The 22,681-nt window shown below is 45.4% G+C and overlaps 1 protein-coding gene across 2 annotated transcripts; it reads right to left on the reverse strand.

Annotated features, from left to right (window-relative positions):
• On the reverse strand, positions 1-8,449 carry LOC102411078 (serpin A3-5). 2 transcript variants are annotated; one of them, XM_044933301.2, is made up of 5 exons: positions 8,296-8,449; positions 5,810-6,436; positions 3,711-3,981; positions 1,953-2,100; positions 1-902 (listed from the first exon to the last, which is right to left on the reverse strand). In XM_044933301.2, exons 2-5 carry the CDS (start codon positions 6,432-6,434, stop codon positions 708-710), a joined length of 1,239 nt encoding a protein of 412 aa, XP_044789236.2. In that variant the 5' UTR covers positions 6,435-6,436; positions 8,296-8,449; the 3' UTR covers positions 1-707. The 2 variants fall into 2 exon arrangements, with proteins under 2 accessions (XP_044789236.2, XP_044789237.2); XM_044933302.2 differs by having other exon boundaries at positions 8,300-8,446.
• Positions 8,450-22,681: the final 14,232 nt, after the last annotated feature.

The following is a 22,681-nucleotide window of genomic DNA, read 5'->3' on the forward strand; positions in this document are numbered from 1 at the left end:
TAATATTAAAGAATTATGTTTATTTTAAGTGTGATATGCCATTTTAAGTATTTTTAAAAATTCTTGGAATTAAAATAACAGGATGTGTAAGATTTGCTACAAAACAAACCCAAAAGAGGAAAGGGGTTAGGACGTAGGGAATAATTATATTGGCCCCATGTTGATAATGACTGAAGCTGCTGATATGTACGTGACGTTATATCATCCTCTCTGTTTATGTAATGTCTGAATTTTTCCATGAAAACAAAACAGTCCTTGAGGGAGAGACTGTGCTTTGTTACCCAGTCTGTAATGCATCCTCAGGATGAAGTGGATGCTCCACAGTGAATGTTTTGCAAACACTCTATCTGCTGAGCACATATTAACTTTTCTGTTCATGCTGCATTAAAGTGAAAAGTTCTATTAATTTATATTGTTAAATAGATTTATCATTTAAAATCACTCTAGCCATAATGAAGTAGCCATCATGACATTTGAAAGGTTATAAGCCAAGTTCCCATGATGGGTGTAGCCTCACAGCAGGAGGTGACCCAGAGGACGCAGACTCCCTGTGCATGTAGAGCCCCCAGGATCGTCACTGTCACCTTCCCAGAGGTGAGCAGGTGGGGACAGGCAGGGTGGACCCTCAGTGCCCAGGGGCCAGGCTGCACCCAGGGCCCTGGGCACCCTGCTCTTTAGGGAGGGCACCCACAACTCAGAGCGGAGCTCTAGGCTTGACTGGGGTTGGTGACTTTCCCCAAAAAGATGATGCTCTGGGTGTCTTTGAGAGCTATGGCAATCAGAAAGGGCCTGTCAAAACGCACAGTGGTTCTCTGAAAGGACAGTTTTTCTATGGCGATTCCCGTGGCAGCAGCTCCTTCTGTGCCCTCCTCGTCCACGTCCAGCGCAGCGCCGTGGACCACCTGTGGGGACACCAGAGCAGTACCCACCGGAGACGGGGTGGGCAGAGGTGAGCAGTCACCTAGTGCCTCTAAGGGGCTGACATTAACCCACCTGCCACTGTCACTCTGCTGTCTGTCTGTTCTATTTATTTGTCCTCCCAACAAACTGCCCACTATTTGTATAGTTGTGATACACAGATGTGCAAACTGAAAGCCAAGTCTGTGAGTGATGTGTGCAACACCAGAGAGGCAAAGAACTCACTGTCCTAACCCAGAAACTGTGCTGCCTCCGAATTCCCCCTATTATATGGGGAGGGGCCAGGTCAAGGCATTTTTCTTGCAGGCAACTGTCCACAGTCCCTCCATGTCGAAGCAACTGATGGGTGAGCACTGCTTTCTGCTCCTCTCCTGCCCAAGTGACATGTCCCTGAGCCCTCAGCTCCCTTGCCTAGGATTGGCTTCCCAGCCCTAGACCACGGAGCCTCATAGCATCTGTGCCTCCTTTACCAGGTCCTATGGCAGGTGGGGTGCAGGGAAGCCTGCAGGGCTGCCCAGCCACCCCCACCCCACCATTCACTCTGGCTTCTCTGCCTCTAGGATCACAGCACCAGGACACTGGGTGTTCTTCTCGCCTACTCTTAGTGCATTTTCACCATGGTTGCTTTACAGACTTTGTTAGTACCTATAACCTCTTACCTGCTCCTCTAGGCACCAAACAAGAACCAACAAATATACACTCCTTTTAAAGATGAAAAGTTGGGGGATGCAGAAATGTGATCGTTCCCCTCTACAGGCAGTGAACAATGGAGCCTGATATGGGGTCCACTGCTGTTTCCACTCCGGGTTCTTCCCAATGACAGGCTTCTGTGTCACTTTATAATTCAGGGAAGGTGGGACCTGATGTCATCGTGATTGTAACCCAGCTCTCCTGGGCTTGGGGAGTCCCAGGGAGGGAGACTGAGTTGCAGGAAAAGCAATTATTTTACAAATTCAATGTGACCTGTCATCTGTCTGGCCTCCACATTTTGCGCTCTGATAGGAGGATGAACTCTCCACACTTTAAAGACTCACCTGAGAGACTACCAGGTCCCTGGTCCCTGTGATTCCTGACAGGTCAGCATTGCCAAATATTTTCTTAATGCCCATTTTGTAGAGGGTGTCATTCAGTTCATAGTTGCTTTTGATGGAAAATTTTGGCAGGTAGAGTTCATGTATTCGTCTAGGAAACAAGGAAAATAAATTTGAACACCTGCTTGAAAAGATGTCTGCCTTTTCCCACCTCACAGCATGGTCTTCCAACAATTCCTCTTAACCAACCCCCTTCTCCCTGGAATAAGAACTCTGTTTTCTCAGTTTCCAGACCCCTTGGGCTAACTACCCTTATTTTGTTTCGTATCCATTCCAATCTGCAGAAGTCTAACATGCCAGGCAGGCACCAGGGCAGGGGGAGCTTAAGGAGTCTGCAAAGCCCCAAGTGACCTGAGTCCACCCTCAGGGGGGACCTGACCTTGCCCAGCTTCCCCTCTCACTCCCTCTGCTCTCCTGCCCTGGCCTCAATAATCCTCAACCACAACAGGCTCGCTCCTGCCTCAGAGGCTTCGCCCTGGTTATTCCCTTGGCCAGAAATGCTTTTTCCCAACACATCCAGCAGGCTCAGTCTCTCACTGCAACATCACCTAAGGGCTACCCTATTTATGATCACAAACTACCTCTGGATACAATTTTCTTCTCCCTTTTACTGTGCTTTACTCTCCCCACCTCCCTATTTGTCCCCTTTCAACCTAGCAAATAATTTATATTTATTTCCAGTCTGTCTTCCACAATTATAGAGTGCCATGAAGACAGAGAATTTAGCATTTTATTTGCTGACCTACCACAGGGTCTAAGTCAGTCCCTGAGGTATAGTATGTCCTCAGTAAACCTATTCAACCAGTGCTGACTGGGTGAGTGAATAAATGAGTGACTACAATGGAAAGACAGTGCAAATATGGTCCTTAGAACCCATCACACCTGGGCCCTCACATGATTCTATTCAATCCTTCTGAAGAGGAAAAATTAAAATTTTACATAACCTCCTGCCCGTTCTGCCTCTGTAACTCAGCTTGCTTCTTCCAAAGCCTGGATCACATAGGTCACGTAGTCTCAGAAAGTGGGGACTTTGAATACTAGGAACTGGAGCTTATCGCACTCTCCCTTGTTCAGCTTTTGGCAGTTGCCCAGCCCCTGCAAACCTGCTTAATCGTGCCTGTCCATGCAAAGGCCAGGCATCCTCCACCCCATTTTGACTTCTCTTCCCATGTGGGTGAAATTGCTTAGATTAAACCAGCGTATTAACAGCTAGTGTTGTCCACTATAGTCTGCTACAGTCTGTCTATAAAAACTCTGTAACCCCTTTGTTCAGGGCTCAGAGCTTAGAGTGTTAACTCCTCTGGGCCAACCGGCATAATAAACCTGAGTTCTCCAACTCTCTGAATGTGGTGCTTGGTTTCTTGCATATTGGTTTCTGCAACTCTTCTACCTTCAAAAGGAGGAGTCGTGGGGAGAAGAACATGAGTGCTGGGTATCATGTTGAGTCCTCACGACTCAGCCCTTCTTAGTGTGAGGCGAACCTTCAGCTCCTGCCCTTTCAGATGTCATCAACTTACAGAAGGATTTAAGCACTGAGCCAGGCAGGCTTAAAGGGCAAGGTCATTGTGGGATGGGCTCTCCCATCCTGCCCCTGCCCTGCACATTCCTGAGGCCCTGTTGCTGGGGGTCAGGAGTCCAGGAAGAGGGGGAAGGACCAAGAAGGCAGCTGAACCCACAGCTCTGGGTCCTGGGGACAGTCACCTGGGCTGCAGGGAGTTTCGCCACCTCGTCAGCGTCTCTGGGGTTAGCTTGGCTTCCAGGTGCTGCATTTTGCCCTCGTCGGGGAGGATGAAGAGGGCGCTGTCGTTGCTGGTGTACATGAGCTCCACCAGCGTGCAGCCCAGCTCCTCATCCCGGAAGTAAGGGGTTTGCAGGTCAAGGGTCATCATGGGCACCTCCACCGTCTTGTTCTTGCTCACGTGGAACTCTGCCTGCTCAGTGCGCTTGGGGTCAAAGGGGATCTTCCACGTGGCTGGAGGCGGGGGGACAGGTGAAGAGTCTGTGAGTGCAAGAGCTGCAGTCTCTCCCTCCTTGGCCCTGGTCCTTGAGTGGGGAAGACCCTCCCATGGCAGAGGCCCCCCATATCATGTACCTCTATGATGGGCCTTCTCAGTGTGCATGTACACCTGGGCAGGTGGGTAAGCCCTTGGGGACAGAGGTGAACCCCGCAGGTCAGGACTGGGAAGCGGGATATGAAACAAAGCTGGTTAGTTGTGCTACCTGTGAAGTCAACAGGCATGTGGAGGCAAGGGAGAGATGGGGAAGAGGCTGGGCCTGGGGAGATATGGGACCACCTGGTCCTTCAAGGGGACATGTTAGTGACCAGGCGTTGGTTGTTGGCTTTGTAGTGAGGACACCTGTCCTCATGGCCTGTGAGCCCGGCTGGAACAGGAGCCACACAGGGACCCAGAGGGCAGAGGAGGAGACTTGGGTGTCCCCCAAGGAAGAGGGAGACCTTAGTGTCGGGGGGTGGGCTTCTTGGGGAGATTGGAGCCCTGGGGCTTCATGGAGCATATACCCACCCCTGCTTCCTGCTTCATTTATACCCCTGCCTGTGTCCCCATGGTTAGAGACAGGAGGAGAGGGGAAGCTGGGTTGGTGGGGTACCCCTGGGGAGGAGATAGTCCTGGGACAGGTCAGGGTGGTAGGAAATTAGAACACAGAAAAATCAAGGAAGAAACATATTAGATCTGGCCTGGATTATTAAGAATTTTCCAGAGAACTGGGAATCTATGGCTTCATTTACAGAGGAAAATACAGTTTCAGGAGGGCTGCCCAGGGCTCTGCCGGCAGTTCCCAGTTCAGGGCGAATATGTCCCCCCAGCAGGTGTCTCTTAGGCGCCCGACCACCCCCTCGCTCAGGATCATTCCCTGTGTCTTTATTCTGTGTTCCTTTAGCACCGCTGGCCCTGTGTGTGAAATCTTCCTGCCTTCACTCTGCCCCTTATGAGTTTCCAGGATGAGGTTTGCAGTGTTGGGTTTCTACCAATGGGACTGGGCCCTGGACCAGCTAGAATCTGGAAAAGAGTCTGTCCCAGGTATTGTCCTTCCCTGAGGCTTCCCTCTGGGGTTGCCCTTGCCAATGCTACCCTCATAGCTGTAATGGCTGCTGGCCATAGCAGTTGGCCTGCTGCTCAGAGGCTGTCACAGCATGAAGCCGGCCACCAGCCCCAACTCCACCCACTGAGACCAAGTCCCCTTAGAGGGAGCACAGGTCAGACACAGCCCACAGTGTACAGAGCACCGGCCTCCCTTGTATGTGTTAAAAGAAGCTGGGGTTCCCGGCTACTCCAGAGTGACCTTAGAGGAAAGCTCCTTCCTCCAGGCAGTCAGGCAAGTTTGAGAATAATAAGGCTCTCTACGGCTCAGATGGTAAGGAATCCGCCTGCAATGCATGAGACCTGGGTTCCATCCCTGGGTTGGGAAGATCTCCTGGAGAAGGGAATGGCGACCCACTCCAGTATTCTGACCTAGAGAATTCCATGGATAGAGGAGCCTGACAGGCTACAGCCCACGGGGTCACAGAGTCAGACTAAACTGAGTGACTTTCTCTTCACTGTGGCTCAGACAGGGTTAACAGCTCCCCAGCCCTTGTGTGTTGCAATGACAGATGTGATTTAGAAAACCCCCGAATAGACAAAGACTATGACGGGGACAGGGTCTTAGTGCCCAAGCTGTCCTCACTGATGACGTCCTCCTCTGTAATGCCCAGCAACAGAATTGGCTGAGCTGAAATAGAAGTAGCTCTGAAGACACAAAACTAAGCATGTGTTTCCTTCTGAGACAAACAGGGCACCCACCTTTAAAGTAGATGTAGTTCACCAGGACCAACACCGTTCTTGGGGAAAGGTACTTGAACAACTCCTCAATTTTCCCCTGGGTTTTATTCTTCACATAGTCATTTATTAGCCTCCTGGCACGTTCAGGATCCCCGAAGTTGGTCGAGAAGGCCTTAGAGGAGTACAGCACATGGGCATCTTCTATGAACTTGTCCAGCAGCTTCAGCTGATCCTGCACAAACATGGCATTGCCCACACTCAGCTGCAGCTGGTTGCTGGGTCGATTGAGCGCCTTCAGGAGGTGCTGGAAGCCCTGGTGGATCTGTGTCTCCTGGATCTCCGTGAGGTTGAACTTGAGACCTTCCAGGATCTCTGTCAGGGTGGGGCCACGGGCCCCCAGAGACAGGAAGGCCAAGGCCATGGAGACACTCAGCGGGGAGAAGATGACATTCTTATTGGGGTTCTTCAAAGCCAACTGCTTGTAGAGGCTGAAGGCGAAGTCGGTGTTGCTGGAGGCTAATGTGCGGACATCCACCCTTCTGTGTAGGTCCTTCACCACCACATTCTCTGGGAGGCAGTGGACACTGCAGATCCCAGCCACCAAGAGCCCCAGAGCCAGGAGGCGGGACATTCTCTCTGCCCTCATGTCTGAAAAGCAAAGCTCCTTTCAGTCTCCATGTGTCAAATGATGTCTCAACCCCTGCCACTGTCCCCCGTGGTCTCTGTTCTCTCAGCCCTGCTGCTCTGTGACCTTCCAGGGGTAGGAACCTTCCTGGGCTCCCAACACACACGAGGAGGCTCTGGGCTCCCTCTCACCATTTGATCAAGTGCTGTGACAGGTTCCCCAGTGGAGAGACTGGGTGCAGAGAGGGGAAGGGCCTTTTCCAGGGCCACACAGCAGGCCGTTGAGGAGTGAGAATAAGGAGCCTGGGGTGCCTGGCTCCAGGGTGGGGAAGCTGGTGATGGGTGTGAGTTGCTGTCCAGTGAGAAGGCATACCCCTCCCAGGACAGACTCTGTCAGAGGGCCTAGGAAGCAGGGTTCCTTTCCCACCATGTCCCCTCTCTATCCCCCCAGGAAGGAGCCCTGCAATGATCAGAGGACACAGTGCCTCTCCCCGTCTCTGAGGACAAGGGTGTGACCTCAGGGAGGCTCTCCTGTCGAGATGCCTGGTCACAGTGAGCGTTCAGGAGAGAGGCCGCCACAGGCAGTGGGAGCCGTGCTGGAGCCTGGCTGCCCTGAGGAGGGCTGGTGTAAAGAACAAGGAGGGAGGAGCGTTCTGCTAAGCCCCTGCCATGTGGACACATGGAGGGTGTTTCTGTCAAGAACCTGGAAAGGCCTCCTAGTGGGGAAAAGCAGGGTGAGCAGAGTCTCAGAGACCTGGTCGAGGATTTTGTTTGGACCACTTGTGAGTGCTGTGTGGTGACGAGCAGTGACTGCACCTCTCTGATCCTCAGTTCCCACCTCCGTCCAACATGTGGAATGACTCAGATGACATACAGGATGAGGGTGCTGGGCTCCTAAGAGGAGTTCCAGACATGTCACCCCTTCCACTGGCTACCCTCTCTAGGACTCTACAAGCCAGACTGTGATCCCTGGGGACAGAGGACCAAGCAACTGCCATAAGCCTCAGGAGAGACTGAGGTCAAAGCTGTGACCTCAGCAAAGAGGGCTGTTTCCCTGCAGCCTCTGCCCCTCATCTCAGAAGAGAGAGGGCTGCTGGGGTGGGAGGGGGGAAGGCGAGACAGACAAGAGGCAGAGATGGGAGGAGACTGGAGGGGAGAGGACGAGGGTGTAGGGAAGGAAGCTGAGCTGATTCTTGTCCAGAGACAAGGGAAAGGCCTTCACACAAGCCTGGGGAGAGAGGCGATCGATTGCCTAAACCGTTAGTTTACTCAGGAGTGATACAATGGTTTTTTCCCAAAGAGGTTAACCATTTTTTTCCAAGACTTATTCCTGGAGGAATTGTGCTTTTTCCTCTGTTCTGGTTGGAGGGTTGCCTCTGCCTCTGAGAAGCCTGTCTCTCCAATGCCGAACAGACGCACCTGACAGTTAGCCTGGCCAGGGGTCCTGGAGAGATAGTGAAGTGCAGAAATCGCCCCTGGAGACCCCTCTGCTCAGAGGGACCTGGTGCACTAATTCTGTCCCCAGAGCTACCTGAGAGCAGCATCCTGTGACAGGCAAGGAGACGCACCTCAGGGCCCTCGGAGGACCTCTGACCTGATGCTGGATGCACAGCTGGATGGGGCACCACTGGCTCGAATCACAACCCCAAAGACTCAAAAGCAGAAATGTCCCCAGAAGCCCTAGTGGCACATCCCTCCCTTTTTAGGATGAACACTGAGACCAGAGAGAGGACTGGTCTTCAGAGGACTCAGAACCCTCCCAGCATTGGACACACATCCTCCCGCCTCCCTCCTGCCTTAGGTTCTACCGACCCCTGACCGAGGCCAGAGCCACCCAGGGAAAGGGGTCCTTTGGCTCCCAGTGTGGGAGCATCACGGATTACCTGCCTGTGAGAGCGGGATGTGGGGAATGGATCCGAAGTCACCGTCTGCCTGGATGCAGGTGTTTCATGACTGCGTTTGTCTATTTATCCTGCAAAGACCTCTTCTCTGGCTTGCGAAATGTAGGAGGGAACAAGGTCTCTGACTGGAAATGGGCAGATGAACATTTCTGGTAACAGGATTCATTAGGTCTATGCAGACAATCTAGTTACCGAAATAGATGTTTTTCCCCTTAAAAAATAGCCAGTAAATAAACACACATAAAAACCTTTCGCATGTTAGAGTTCTCTTCTGTTTCTGAAATACTCATTGAGGAAGATGTGACAACTCAGAAAACATCAAATGAATCACTGAAAACTACTCCAAATTATTGTTCTTTTTAAAGAGTTATTGACTCTGTTTTATTAGTGTTTTATTCCTGGTCTGATATCCTCTTTAAGGATCATGGAGAAACCCTGAAAATGTAGAGAAGGGCTTGTAAAGTATTTCCCAGAATGCTAGCGCCCAGAGAAATCCAAGTTAGCATTGTGTTGTGTTTATTAGTCACTTTTCTTTGAAGTGTGTGTGTGAGTGTGCAATACACTATTTGTTTACAGCTTGATTTGTAAGTTGAAGCACTCCTCCCCCACTCCCACAGAAGTGCTGTGAGTCCGAGGTCCCCGAAGAGTGTCAGGAATACCAGTGTCTGGGGCCTCTGATCTCCAGCACCTTCTGTTTGGGGGACCTGCTGTGACTTGGACATCACCCTGCTGTCCTTCATTATTGGTTCACCCTAAGAGCTGATTGTCCTCCTTTCTTGACCTTGAGGTCTCCTTAGCTGTCTCAATGAGATAATTTCAGGTATTTTCTGTGCTCATGGGAAAAACCTGTCCCTTCATCCATCATAGTCACATCCCTCCAGCCATGACAATCCCTGCCAGACTTCTGGGGACCACTGGGGTTCTACCAAGCATAGTTTGCAACCAACTGACAATGATGTTGGGCTTCCCCGATGGCTCAGCAGGAACAGAATCTGCCAGTAATACAGGACACCCGGGTTCGACCCCTGGGTCAGGAAGGATGCCTGGAGCAGGAAATGGCAACCGGCTCCAGCATTCTTGCCTGAAAAATCTCATGAATAAAGGAGCACAGCAGGCTAAGGTCCAAAGAGGTTGCAAAGAGTTGGACATGACTGTGAAGGAAGCAGCACAGTGATGGCTTAGAGGTGAGGGTGTGGCTTTGAAATGAGGTAAGCATCAATCCAGATAGCACTGCTTACCAGCTGTGTGATCCCACAATATTTATTGAAAATCCGTGGACTTTGATCTCTCTATCTCTAAAATGCAGATAAGAACGCTTCGCTTTCTGGAAAGAGGTGGGGGAGGCATGGTATGAAGAGTTAATCAAATAACTCTAGGTGTAAGCTCTGGTAGGACAGAATTTTGTTTCTTTTTAATAGTGCTGCATGCTTACTGAATCTCACAGATGTTCATTGACAGTAAGACACTGAGATGGTAAAGAAGAGTTTGGCCTCATCTGTCCTGAATTCATGATCTGTGTCCTTTGAGTCTCCAGTAATTTCCAGAATTGACTGTACATTTTGAAGTTGCAGAGAACCCCAAAGAAAATAGTGGCTAAAGCAAGACTACAGTTTATTTTCCTCTTGTCCTGATTTAAGCAGTGGTGGGTTGAAATGGTGATTCCAATTTGTCAGGGATCCAGTCTGCTTGTATTCTTCATGTTTTTTGCCAGGTCCCAGAGGGCTCATTGCCACATCCACCTTCCATTTAATGGGAGTCAAGAGGGGAAGCTGGCTTGAAACTGAGCATTCAAAAAACTAAGATCGTAGCATCCAGTCTCATCACTTCATGGCAAACAGAAGGAGAAATAATGGAAACAAAGGCAAATTATTTTCTTGGGCTCCAAATCACTGTGAACAGTGACTACATCCATGAAATTAAAAGATACTTGTTCTTTGGAAGGAAAGCTATGACAAATCTAGACAGCATATTAAAAACAGAGACATCACTTTGTTCACAAAGGTGTGTATACTCAACACTATGGTTTTCCAGTAATCATATAAAGATGTAAGAGTTGGACCATAAAGAAGCAGAATGCTGAAGAATTGATACTTCTGAATTGTGGTGCTAGAGAAGGCTCTTGAGAGTTCCTTGGACTGCAAGGAGATCAAAACAGTCAATCGTAAAGGAAATCAAGCCTGAATATTCATTGGAAGGAATGATGCTGAAGTTGAAGCTCCAAAGACTTTGGCCACCTGATGCAAAGAGCCAACTCACTGGAAAAGACCCTGATGCTGGGAAAGATTGAGAACAGGAGGAGAGAAGTAAGAGGCAGAGGATGAGATGGTTGGATGGCATCACCGACTCAATGGACATGAGTTTAAGCAAACTTGGGGGGATGGTGAAGGACAGGGAAGCCTGGCAATCTGCAGTCCATGGGGTAACAAAGAGTCGGACATTACTTAGAGACTGAACAACAATAATTTTTGATGGTTTTATCTTATTAGTCTGGAAAACAAACCCTAGATGTAAGTCAGGAGGAAAATAATATTCTATCTTGGTGAGAGGGAAAAAAAGTGTACTTTGGAGCACGGTCCCAAGATGGCGGAGGAATAGGACAGGGAGACCACTTTCTCCCCTACAAATTCATCCAAAGATCATTTGAACGCTGAATGACTTCCACAAAACAACTTCTGAATGCTGGCAGAGGACACCAGGCACCCAGAAACGCAGCCCATTCTCTTCCAAAGGAGGTAGAACAATTTATAAAAGACAAAGAGGCAAAAGAGTTAGGGATGACAGAGACCCATCCTGGGGAGGGAATCGTGAAGGAGAAGTTTCCACACAGCAGGAAACCCTCTCATTGTCAGGTCTGTGGAGAGTTTTGGAATCTCAGAGGGTAACATAACCAGGAGAAAAAGAAAAAATAAAACACCACAGAATATGCACCTAACCACAACTGCCAGCAGAGAAGTAGCCCAGATGCTCGCCTCTGCCACCAGCAAGTGGGGGCTGGACAGGGAGGCATGGGCTGCATGCTTAGGATAAGGACTGGGCCTGAATGCCCTGAGGACAATCTGAGGGAATTTAGGTGAGACAGCAACCCAAACTGTGGGATATGCAGAGAGAAAAAAAGAGAGAGAGAGAGAGAACTTTCCGGCAAAAGGCTCTAACCTAATGTGCAACCTGGCCCTCTCATAGAACAAAGGATTGAGGGAACACCAAAGGAAAGCTAGCCGCCTGCATACAGGCCCCTCCCCCACCACCGGAGGCAGAGAGGCAGGCGAGCCACAGCCAGAGTTGGAAGGCAAGGGGCAGTCTCAGCCCCAGAGATGGCACCCTCCAGCAACCTGTGAGCAGGCCCTCAGTTGCTAACCATGTCTTCCTGGGATCCTGGACGGTTGACATCCACCAGGAGGGTCACAGCCTGAGATCAGCTCCCCAGAGGAGACACACGGCACACCTGAGATGGTGCTCTCCGGGGTGGGTGTGGGGGGCCGGAAACAGAGCAGCTGGGACCGGGGAGGTGATTAACATGCATAGCCCATATGGGACAGTGCACTCACCAAGCACCTGGTCACTTGAGCTGCTCGGATCTGGGAAGGGCACAAAACGCATGCCCAGCTGAATCTGTGCCCTTGTGGAGTACACGAGAAACTGAACCTGAGCAGCTTAGACCTGGAAAGTGCACGGAACGCAGGCCTGCTTTGGACAGTGCCCCTGCAGAGCAACCTGGAGCCTGAGCAGTGTAGACCCGGGAAGCACATGCCGCTGTGAGCTGGGACAAACTCAGTGTGGTCCACACACTTTAAGCACTCCTGACACGCAGTGATGTTTGCAGTGTTCCTCCCTCCCAACAACACAGCTGAACAAGTGAGCCTAAATAGAGTGAGCACCTTCGCCCCCTTGTGTCAGGGCAGAAATTAGGCACTGAAGAGGCTTGGAAAGAGAGGAAGCCAAAAAAACAAAGAAGAGGGAACTGCTCTGGAAGTGACAGGTGCCCAGATTAAAACTCTGTAGTTAACATTGACTAAGCATTGGAAGGGGCCTATAGACCTTGAGATGGAGAAGGCAATGGCAACCCACTCCAGTACTCTTGCCTGGAAAATCCCATGGACAGAGGAGCCTGGTAGGCTGCAGTCCATGGGGTCACGAAGAGTCGGACATGACTGAGCGACTTCTCGTGCACTTTTCACTTTCGTGCATTGGAGAAGGAAATGGCATCCCAGTCCAGTGTTCTTGCCTGGAGAATCCCAGGGACGAAGGAGCCTGGTGTGCTGCCATTTATGGGGTTGCACAGAGTTGGACATGACTGAAGTGACTTAGCATCAGCATAGACCTTGAGAAGAAATACAAGCTGGAACAAGGAACTATCTGAAACTGAACTGACTCCACACTGCCCACAAAAGCTCCAGAGAAATTCTTAGATATATTTTTACTACTATCACTTTTAAATTTTTAAAAATTTTTAAATTCTTTATTACGCCTTTAATTTTCATTTTTATAACCTATTACCTTGCAAAAAAAGACACTGTTTTTAAAGCAAATTCCATATATATATATATATATTTTATTTTTTGTGATTGATTTTGTTTTGGGTTTTTAATATTCTTTTTTTGATAGTCTAACCTCTACTCTCAAAATTCTCCAAGCCATGCTTCAGCAATACATGAACCGTGAACTTCCAGATGTTCAAGATGGTTTAGAAAAGGCAGAGGAACCAGAGATCAAATTGCCAACATCTGCTAGATCAACGAAAAAGCAAGAGAGTTCAGAAAAATATCTATTTCTGCTTTATTGACTATGCCAAAGCCTTTGACTGTGGGGATCACAAGAAACTGTGGGAAATTCTGAAAGAAATGGGACTACCAGACCACCTGACCTGCCTCTTGAGAAACCTGAATGCAGGTCAGGAAGCAACAGTTAGAACTGGACATGGAACAACAGACTGGTTCCAAATAGGAAAAGGAGTACATCAAGGCTGTATATTGTCACCCTGCTTATTTAACTTATAAGCAGAGTACATCATGAGAAATGATGGGCTGGAAGAAGCACAAGCTGGAATCAAGATTGCCGGGAGAAATATCAATAACCTCAGATATGCAGATGACACCACCCTTATGGCAGAAAGTGAAGAGGAACTAAAAAGCCTCTTGATGAAAGTGAAAGTGGAGGAGGAGGAGCTAAGATGGTGGAGGAGTAGGACGGGGAGAACACTTTCTCCCCCACAAATTCATCAAAAGAACATTTAAACGCCGAGTAAATTCCAGAAAACAACTTCTGAATGCCGGCAGAGGACATCAGGCACCCAGAAAAGCAACCCAAGTCTTCGAAAGGAGGTAGGAGAAAATATAAAAGACAAAAAAAGAGACAAAAGAGGGAGGGACGGAGTTCCGTCCCGGGAAGGGAGTCTTAAAAAGAGAGAAGTTTCCAAACACCAGGAAACCTTCTCACTGCCGAATCTGTGCCAAGCCTTGGAAGCACAGAGGGCAACATAACAGGGAGGAAAAATAAATAAACAATTAAAACCCGCACATTGCGAGCCCTACGGTAACTCCCCCAGTGGAGAAGCAGCGCAGACACCTGCATCTGCCATTAGCAAGCGGGGGCTGGGCAGGGAGGCGTGGCGCAGGCTGCATCGCAAGGATCTGGCCTGAATACCCCGAGCGCTATCTGAGCGAAATAATTTGGGCTAGCAAACCAAACTGTGGGATATCTGCCACGCGAAAAGCCAGCCCTAACCTAAGACACCGCCAGGCCCACGCACGGAACAAAGGACTGAACAGAGATAGCTGGCGGCAGACCATCCCCCTCCGGTGATAGGCAGCCCGAGCCGGAAGGGGACAATCACAGCCCAGAGAGACATTATCTATAAAACTGTAAGCAGGCTTCTTTGCTAACTAAAACTTCTTGGGGGTCTGGACGGTCAACATCTGCCTGAGAAGGTGCGCCGGTTGCACACCTAGATAACCAAGCGGCAGGGAGGCGATAAGTCGCAGCAATCACGCGCGCCAAACACCTCATCATCTGAGCTGCTCGGATCTGGAAAGGGCACAAAACACAGGCCCAACCGAGAGTCTGCGCCTCTGAGGACTACCCGAGTGCCTGAACCTGAGCAGCTTGGACCTGGGAAGTGCAGGCAGCCCAGGGCCGGCCATGGATGGTTCCCGGCGGAGCAACTTAGAGCCTGAGCAGCGTGGGCAGGGAGGCTACATGCACCGTGAACGGGGGGCAGACCCAGTGTGGCTGAGGCATTGCGAGCACACGCCAGTGTTATTTGTTTGCAGCATCCCTCCCTCCCTCCCCTCAGCGCGACTGAACAAGTGAGCCTAAAAAAAAAAAAAAAAAGTGTCCTCCACCGTCCCCTTTGTGTCAGGGCAGAAACCAGACACTGAAGAGATCAGCAAACAGAAGAAGCTATAACAGAGGGAACCGCCTTGGAAGCTACAGGCAATATATTAAAACCCTCTGGTAAGTACCAACTACATAGGAAGGGGCCTATAGATCTTGAGAAATATAAGTCGGGCCAAGGAACTAGCCAAAAATGAACTGAACCCACAATACTCACAACAAAACCGGAGAAAGTCCTAGATATATTTTTACTATTTTTACGATCATTCTTTCTTTCTTTCTTTTATTATTTTTTTAATTAAAAAAAAATTTTAAGTCCTCTATTATTCCTTTAATTTTCACTTTTATAACCGATTACTTTGCAAAAAAAAAAAAGAAGACCCTTTTTTTTTAAAGTAAACTTGATATATATATATTTTTATAATTTTTTGACCTTGTTTTTATTTTTTTTCCTTCTTTTCTTTAACATTGTATTTTTGAAATTCCAAACTCTGCTCTAGATTTTTAATTTTGGCTTTTTGGTATTTGTTATCAATTTTGTACCTATAGTTTTTTTTTTTTTATAATTTCTGTGACCCTTTTTTCTTTTTCTTTTTTTCTTTTTCTCTGTTTCTTTCTCTTCTTCTTTTAAATAACATTGTATATCTGAAATTCCAAACTCTACTCTAGATTTTAAATTTATGCTTTTTGGTATTTGTTAGCAATTTTGTACCTGTATGTTCTTTATAATTTATGCGACTTTGTTTGTTCTTGTTTTTTTTCTCTCTCTCTCTCTCTTTCTTTTTCTTCTTCTTTTTTTAACATTGTATTTCTGAAATTCCAAACTCTACTCTAGATTTTTAACTTTTGCTTTTTGGTATTAGTTATCAATTTTGTACCTATATTTTCTTTATAATTTTCGTGACCTTGTTTGTTTTTGTTTGTTCGTTTTTTCTCTCTTTCTTTTCCTTCTTCTTTTCTTTAACATCGCATTTTTGAAATTCCAAACTCTACTCTAGATTTTTAATTTTTGCTTTTATGTATTTGTTACCAATTTTATACCTTTAAGAACCCAGTCTTCAGGACCCATTTTTCACTAGGGAGCGAGATTACTGGCTTAACTGCTCTCTCTCCCTTTGGACTCTCCTTTTTCTCCACCAGGTCGCCTGTGTCTCCTCCCTAACCCCTCTCTACTCTACCCAGCTCTGTGAATTTCTGTGTGTTCCAGACGGTGGAGAACACTTAGGGAACTGATCACTGGCTGGATCTGTCTCCCCTCTTTTCATTCCCCCCTTTTATCCTCCTGGCCACCTCTGTCACCTTCCTCCTTCTTCTCTTCTCTGTATAACTCCGTGAACAACTCTGAGTGGTCCAGTTGTGGAGTGCACATGAGGAAGAGATTACTGGCTAGCCCACTCTCTCTTCTATTGATTCCACCTCATCTCATTTGGGTCACCTCTAACTCCCTCCTCCCTCTTCTCTTCTCCATATAACGCTGTGAACCTCTCTGGGTGACACTCACGGTAGAGAAACTTTTCATCTTTAACATAGATGTTTTATCAATGGTGCTGTATAGAAGGAGAAGCTTTGAAACCACTGTAAAAATAAGACCGATAACTGGAAGCAGGAGGCTTAAGTCCAAACCCTGACTCCAGGGAGCTCCTGACTTCAAGGAACATTAATTGACAGGAGCTCATCAAATGCCTCCATACCTGCACTGAAACCAAGCACCACACAAGGGCCAACAACTTTCAGGGCAAGACATACCAAGCAAATTCTCCAGCAACAAGGAACACAGCCCTGAGCTTCAAGATACAGGCTGCCCAAAGTCACCCCAAAACCATAGACATCCCATAACTCATTACTGGACATTTCCTTGCACTCCAGAGAGAAGAAATACAGCTCCACCCACCAGAACACCGACACAAGCTTCCCTAACCAAGAAACCTTGACAAGCCACCTGTGCAAACCCACACACAGCGAGGAAACGCCACAATAAAGAGAATTCCATAAACTGCCAGAATACAGAAAGGACACCCCAAACTCAGCAATTTAAACAAGATGAAGAGACAGAGGGATACCCAGCAGATAAAGGAACAGGATAAATGCCCACCAAACCAAACAAAAGAGGAAGAGATAGGGAATCTACCTGATAAAGAATTCCAAATAATGATAGTGGAATTGATCCAAAATCTTGAAATCAAAATGGAATCACAGATAAATAGCCTGGAGACAAAGATTGAGAAGATGCAAGAAAGGCTTAACAAGGACCTAGAAGAAATAAAAGAGAGTCAATATATAATGAATAATGAAATAAATGAAATTAAAAACACTCTGGAGGCAACGAATAGTAGAATAACAGAGGCAGAAGATAGGATTAGTGAAGGAGAAGATAGAATGGTAGAAATAAATGAATCAGAGAGGATAAAAGAAAAACGAATTAAAAGAAATGAGGACAATCTCAGAGACCTCCAGGACAATATTAAACACTACAACATTCGAATCATAGGGGTCCCAGAAGAAGAAGACAAAAAGAAAGACCATGAGAAAATACTTGAGGAGATAATAGTTGAAAACTTCCCTAAAATGGGGAAGGAAATAATCACCCAAGTCCAAGAAACTCAGAGAGTCCCAAACAGGATAAACCCAAGGCGAAACACCCCAAGACACATATTAATCAAATTAACAAAGATCAAACACAAAGAACAAATATTAAAAGCAGCAAGGGAAAAACAACAAATAACACACAAGGGAATACCCATAAGGATAACAGCTGATCTTTCAATAGAAACTCTTCAAGCCAGGAGGGAATGGCAAGACATACTTAAAATGATGAAAGAAAATAACCTACAGCCCAGATTATTGTACCCAGCAAGGATCTCATTCAAGTATGAAGGAGAAATCAAAAGCTTTTCAGACAAGCAAAAGCTGAGAGAATTCTGCACTGCCAAACCAGCTCTCCAACAAATACTAAAGGATATTCTCCAGACAGGAAACACAAAAACGGTGTATAAATTCGAACCCAAAACAATAAAGTAAATGGCAACGGGATCATACTTATCAGTAATCACCTTAAACGTAAATGGGTTGAATGCCCCAACCAAAAGACAAAGACTGGCTGAATGGATACAAAAACAAGACCCCTACATATGTTGTCTACAAGAGACCCACCTCAAAACAGGGGACACATACAGACTGAAAGTGAAGGGCTGGAAAAAGATTTTCCATGCAAATAGGGACCAAAAGAAAGCAGGAGTAGCAATACTCATATCAGATAAAATAGACTTTAAAACAAAGGCTGTGAAAAGAGACAAAGATGGTCACTACATAATGATCAAAGGATCAATCCAAGAAGAAGATATAACAATTATAAATATATATGCACCCAACATGGGAGCTCCGCAATATGTAAGACAAATGCTAACAAGTATGAAAGGAGAAATTAACAATAACACAATAATAGTGGGAGACTTTAATACCCCACCCACACCTATGGATAGATCAACTAAACAGAAAATTAACAAGGAAACACAAACTTTAAACGATACAATAGACCAGTTAGACCTAATTGATATTTATAGGACATTTCATCCCAAAACAATGAATTTCACCTTTTTCTCAAGCGCACTTGGAACCTTCTCCAGGATAGATCACATCCTGGGCCATAAATCTAGCCTTGGTAAATTCAAAAAAAAAATAGAAATCATTCCAAGCATCTTTTCTGACCACAATGCAGTAAGATTAGATCTCAATTACAGGAGAAAAACTATTAAAAATTCCAACATATGGAGGCTGAACAACATGCTGCTGAATAACCAACAAATCACAGAAGAAATCAAAAAAGAAATCAAAATTTGCATAGAAACTAATGAAAATGAAAACACAACAACCCAAAACCTATGGGACACTTTAAAAGCAGTCCTAAGGGGAAAGTTCAAAGCAATTTAGGCATACCTCAAGAAACAAGAAAAAAGTCAAATAAATAACCTAACCCTACACCTAAAGCAACTAGAAAAGGAAGAAATGAAGAACCCCAGGGTTAGTAGAAGGAAAGAAATCTTAAAAATTAGGGCAGAAATAAATGCAAAAGAAACAAAAGAGACCATAGCAAAAATCAACAAAACCAAAAGCTGGTTCTTTGAAAGGATAAATAAAATTGACAAACCATTAGCCAGACTCATCAAGAAACAAAGGGAGAACAATCAAATCAATAAAATTAGAAAGGAAAATGGAGAGATCACAACAGACAACACAGAAATACAAAAGATAATAAGAGACTACTATCAACAATTATATGCCAATAAAATGGACAACGTGGAAGAAATGGACAAATTCTTAGAAAAGTACAACTTTCCAAAACTCAACCAGGAAGAAATAGAAAATCTTAACAGACCCATCACAAGCACGGAAATTGAAACTGTAATCAAAAATCTTCCAGCAAACAAAAGCCCAGGTCCAGACGGCTTTACAGCTGAATTCTAGCAAAAATTTAGAGAAGAGCTAACACCCATCCTGCTCAAACTCTTCCAGAAAATTGCAGAGGAATGTAAACTTCCAAACTCATTCTATGAGGCCACCATCACCCTAATACCAAAACCTGACAAAGATCCCACAAAAAAAGAGAACTACAGGCTAATATCACTGATAAACATAGATGCAAAAATCCTTAACAAAATTCTAGCAATCAGAATCCAACAACACATTAAAAAGATCATACACCATGACCAAGTGGGCTTTATCCCAGGGATGCAAGGATTCTTCAATATCCGCAAATCAATCAATGTAATACACCACATTAACAAATTGAAAAATAAAAACCATATGATTATCTCAATAGATGCAGAGAAAGCCTTTGACAAAATTCAACATCCATTTATGATCAAAACTCTCCAGAAAGCAGGAATAGAAGGAACATACCTCAACATAATAAAAGCTCTATATGACAAACATTATCCTCAATGGTGAAAAATTGAAAGCATTTCCTCTAAAGTCAGGAACAAGACAAGGGTGCCCACTTTCACCATTACTATTCAACATAGTTTTGGAAGTTTTGGCCACAGCAATCAGAGCAGAAAAAGAAATAAAAGGAATCCAAATTGGAAAGGAAGAAGTAAAACTCTCACTATTTGCAGATGACATGATCCTCTACATAGAAAACCCTAAAGACTCCACCAGAAAATTACTAAACTAATCAATGAATATAGTAAAGTTGCAGGATATAAAATCAACACACAGAAATCCCTTGCATTCCTATACACTAATAATGAGAAAACAGAAAGAGAAATTAAGGAAACAATTCTATTCACCATTGCAACGGAAAGAATAAAATACTTAGGAATATATCTACGTAAAGAAACTAAAACCTATATATAGAAAACTATAAAACACTGGTGAAAGAAATCAAAGAGGACACTAATAGATGGAGAAATATACCATGTTCATGGATTGAAAGAATCAATATACTGAAAATGAGTATACTACCCAAAGCAATTTATAGATTCTATGCAATCCCTATCAAGCTACTAACGGTATTCTTCACAGAGCTAGAACAAATAATTTCACAATTTGTATGGAAATACAAAAAACCTCGAATAGCCAAAGCTATCTTGAGAAAGAAGAATGGAACTGGAGGAATCAACCTACCTGACTTCAGGCTCTATTACAAAGCCACAGTTATCAAGACAGTATGGTACTGCCACAAAGACAGAAATATTGATCAATGGAACAAAATAGAAAGCCCAGAGATAAATCCACGCACATACGGACACCTTATCTTTGACAAAGGAGGGAAGAATATACAATGGATTAAAGACAATCTCTTTAACAAGTGATGCTGGGAAAACTGGTCAACCACTTGTAAAAGAATGAAACTAGAACACTTTCTAACACCATACACAAAAATAAACTCAAAATGGATTAAAGATCTAAACGTAAGACCAGAAACTATAAAACTCCTAGAGGATAACATAGGCAAAACACTCTCCGACATACATCACAGCAGGATCCTCTATGACCCACCTCCCAGATTATTGGAAATAAAAGCAAAGATAAACAAATGGGACCTAATTAACCTTAAAAGCTTCTGCACAACAAAGAAACTATTAGCAAGGTGAAAAGGCAGCCTTCAGAATGGGAGAAAATAATAGCAAATGAAGCAACTGACAAACAACTAATCTCAAAAATATACAAGCAACTGCTACAGCTCAACTCCAGAAAAATAAATGACCCAATCAAAAAATGGGCCAAAGAACTAAATAGACATTTCTCCAAAGAAGACATACAGATGGCTAACAAACACATGAAAAGATGCTCAACATCACTCATTATCAGAGAAATGCAAATCAAAACCACTATGAGGTACCATTTCACGCCAGTCAGAATGGCTGCGATCCAAAAGTCTATAAGCAATAAATGCTGGAGAGGGTGTGGAGAAAAGGGAACCCTCTTACACTGTTGGTGGGAATGCAAACTAGTACAGCCACTATGGAAAACAGTGTGGAGATTCCTTAAAAAACTGGAAATAGAATTGCCTTATGATCCAGCAATCCCACTACTGGGCATACACACTGAGGTAACCAGAATTGAAAGAGACACGTGTACCCCAGTGTTCATCGCAGCACTGTTTATAATAGCCAGGACATGGAAGCAACCTAGATGTCCATCAGCAGATGAATGGATAAGAAAGCTTTGGTACATATACACAATGGAGTATTACACAGCCATTAAAAAGAATACATTTGAATCAGTTCTAATGAGGTGGATGAAACTGGAGCCTATTATACAGAGTGAAGTAAGCCAGAAAGAAAAACACCAATACAGTATACTAATGCATATATATGGAATTTAGAAAGATGGTAACAATAACCTTGTGTACGAGACAGCAAAAGAGACAGTGATGTATAGATCAGTCTTATGGACTCTGTGGGAGAGGGAGAGGATGGGGAGATTTGGGAGAATGGCATTGAAACATGTATAATATCATGTATAAAATGTGTTGCCAGTCCAGGTTCGATGCACGATACTGGATGCTTGGGGCTGGTGCACTGGGACGACCCAGAGGGAGGGTATGGGGAGGGAGGAGGTAGGAGGGTTCAGGATGGGGAACACAGGTATACCTGTGGCGGATTCATTTCGATATTTGGCAAAACTAATGCAATATTGTAAAGTTTAAAAATAAAATAAAATTAAAAAAAAAAAAAAGTGAAAGTGGAGAGTGAAAAAGTTGGCTTAAAGCTCAACATTCAGAAAATGAAGATCATGGTATCTGGTCCCATCACTTCATGGGAAATAGATGGAGAAACAGTGGAAACAGTGTCAGACTTTATATTTTGGGGCTCCAAAATCACTGCAGATGGTGACTGCAGCCATGAAATTAAAAGACGCTTACTCCTTGGAAGGAAAGTTATGACCAATCTAGATAGTATATTAAAAAGCAGAGAGATTACTTTGCCAACAAAGGTCTATCTAGTCAAGGCTATGGTTTTTCCTGTGGTCATGTATGTATGTGAGAGTTGGACTGTGAAGAAAACTGAGCACTGAAGAATTGTTGCTTTTGAACTGTGGTGTTGGAGAAGACTCTTAGAGTCCCTTGGACTGCAAGGAGGTCCAACCAGTCCATTCTAAAGGAGATCAGTTCTGGCTGTTCTTTGGAAGGACTGATGCTGAAACTGAAAGTCCAATACTTTGGCCACCTCATGCAAAGAGTTGACTCATTGGAAAAGACTCTGATGCTGGGAGGGATTGAGGGTAGGAGGAGAAGGGGACGACAGAGGATGAGATGGCTGGATGGCATCACTGACTAGATGGATGTGAGTTTGAGTAAACTCGGAGTTGGCGATGGACAGGGAGGCCTGGCATGCTGCGATTCATGGGGTTGCAAAGAGTTGGACACGACTGAGCAACTAAACTGAACTGAACTGATTAAAAAGAATGTATTTGAATCAGTTCTAATGAGGTGGATGAAACTGGAGCCTATTATACAGAGGGAAGTAATTCAGAAAGAAAAACACCAATACAGTATATTAACACATGTATATGGAATTTAGAAAGATGGCATCGA

Source organism: Bubalus bubalis, chromosome 20, assembly GCF_019923935.1.
Source record: "Bubalus bubalis isolate 160015118507 breed Murrah chromosome 20, NDDB_SH_1, whole genome shotgun sequence".
Taxonomy (NCBI): domain Eukaryota; kingdom Metazoa; phylum Chordata; class Mammalia; order Artiodactyla; family Bovidae; genus Bubalus; species Bubalus bubalis.

What these genes read in the sequence shown, in the direction of transcription:
- LOC102411078 (XM_044933301.2), bottom strand. Translation starts at nt 6,434, where the DNA reads ATGAGGGCAGAGAGAATGTCCCGCCTCCTGGCTCTGGGGCTCTTGGTG. An exon ending in GAACTACATCTACTTTAAAG is followed by an intron (nt 3,982 to 5,809) that starts GTGGGTGCCCTG and finishes CCCCGCCTCCAG; the next exon opens with CCACGTGGAAGATCCCCTTT. An exon ending in GGGACCTGGTAGTCTCTCAG is followed by an intron (nt 903 to 1,952) that starts GTGAGTCTTTAA and finishes GTGTCCCCACAG; the next exon opens with GTGGTCCACGGCGCTGCGCT.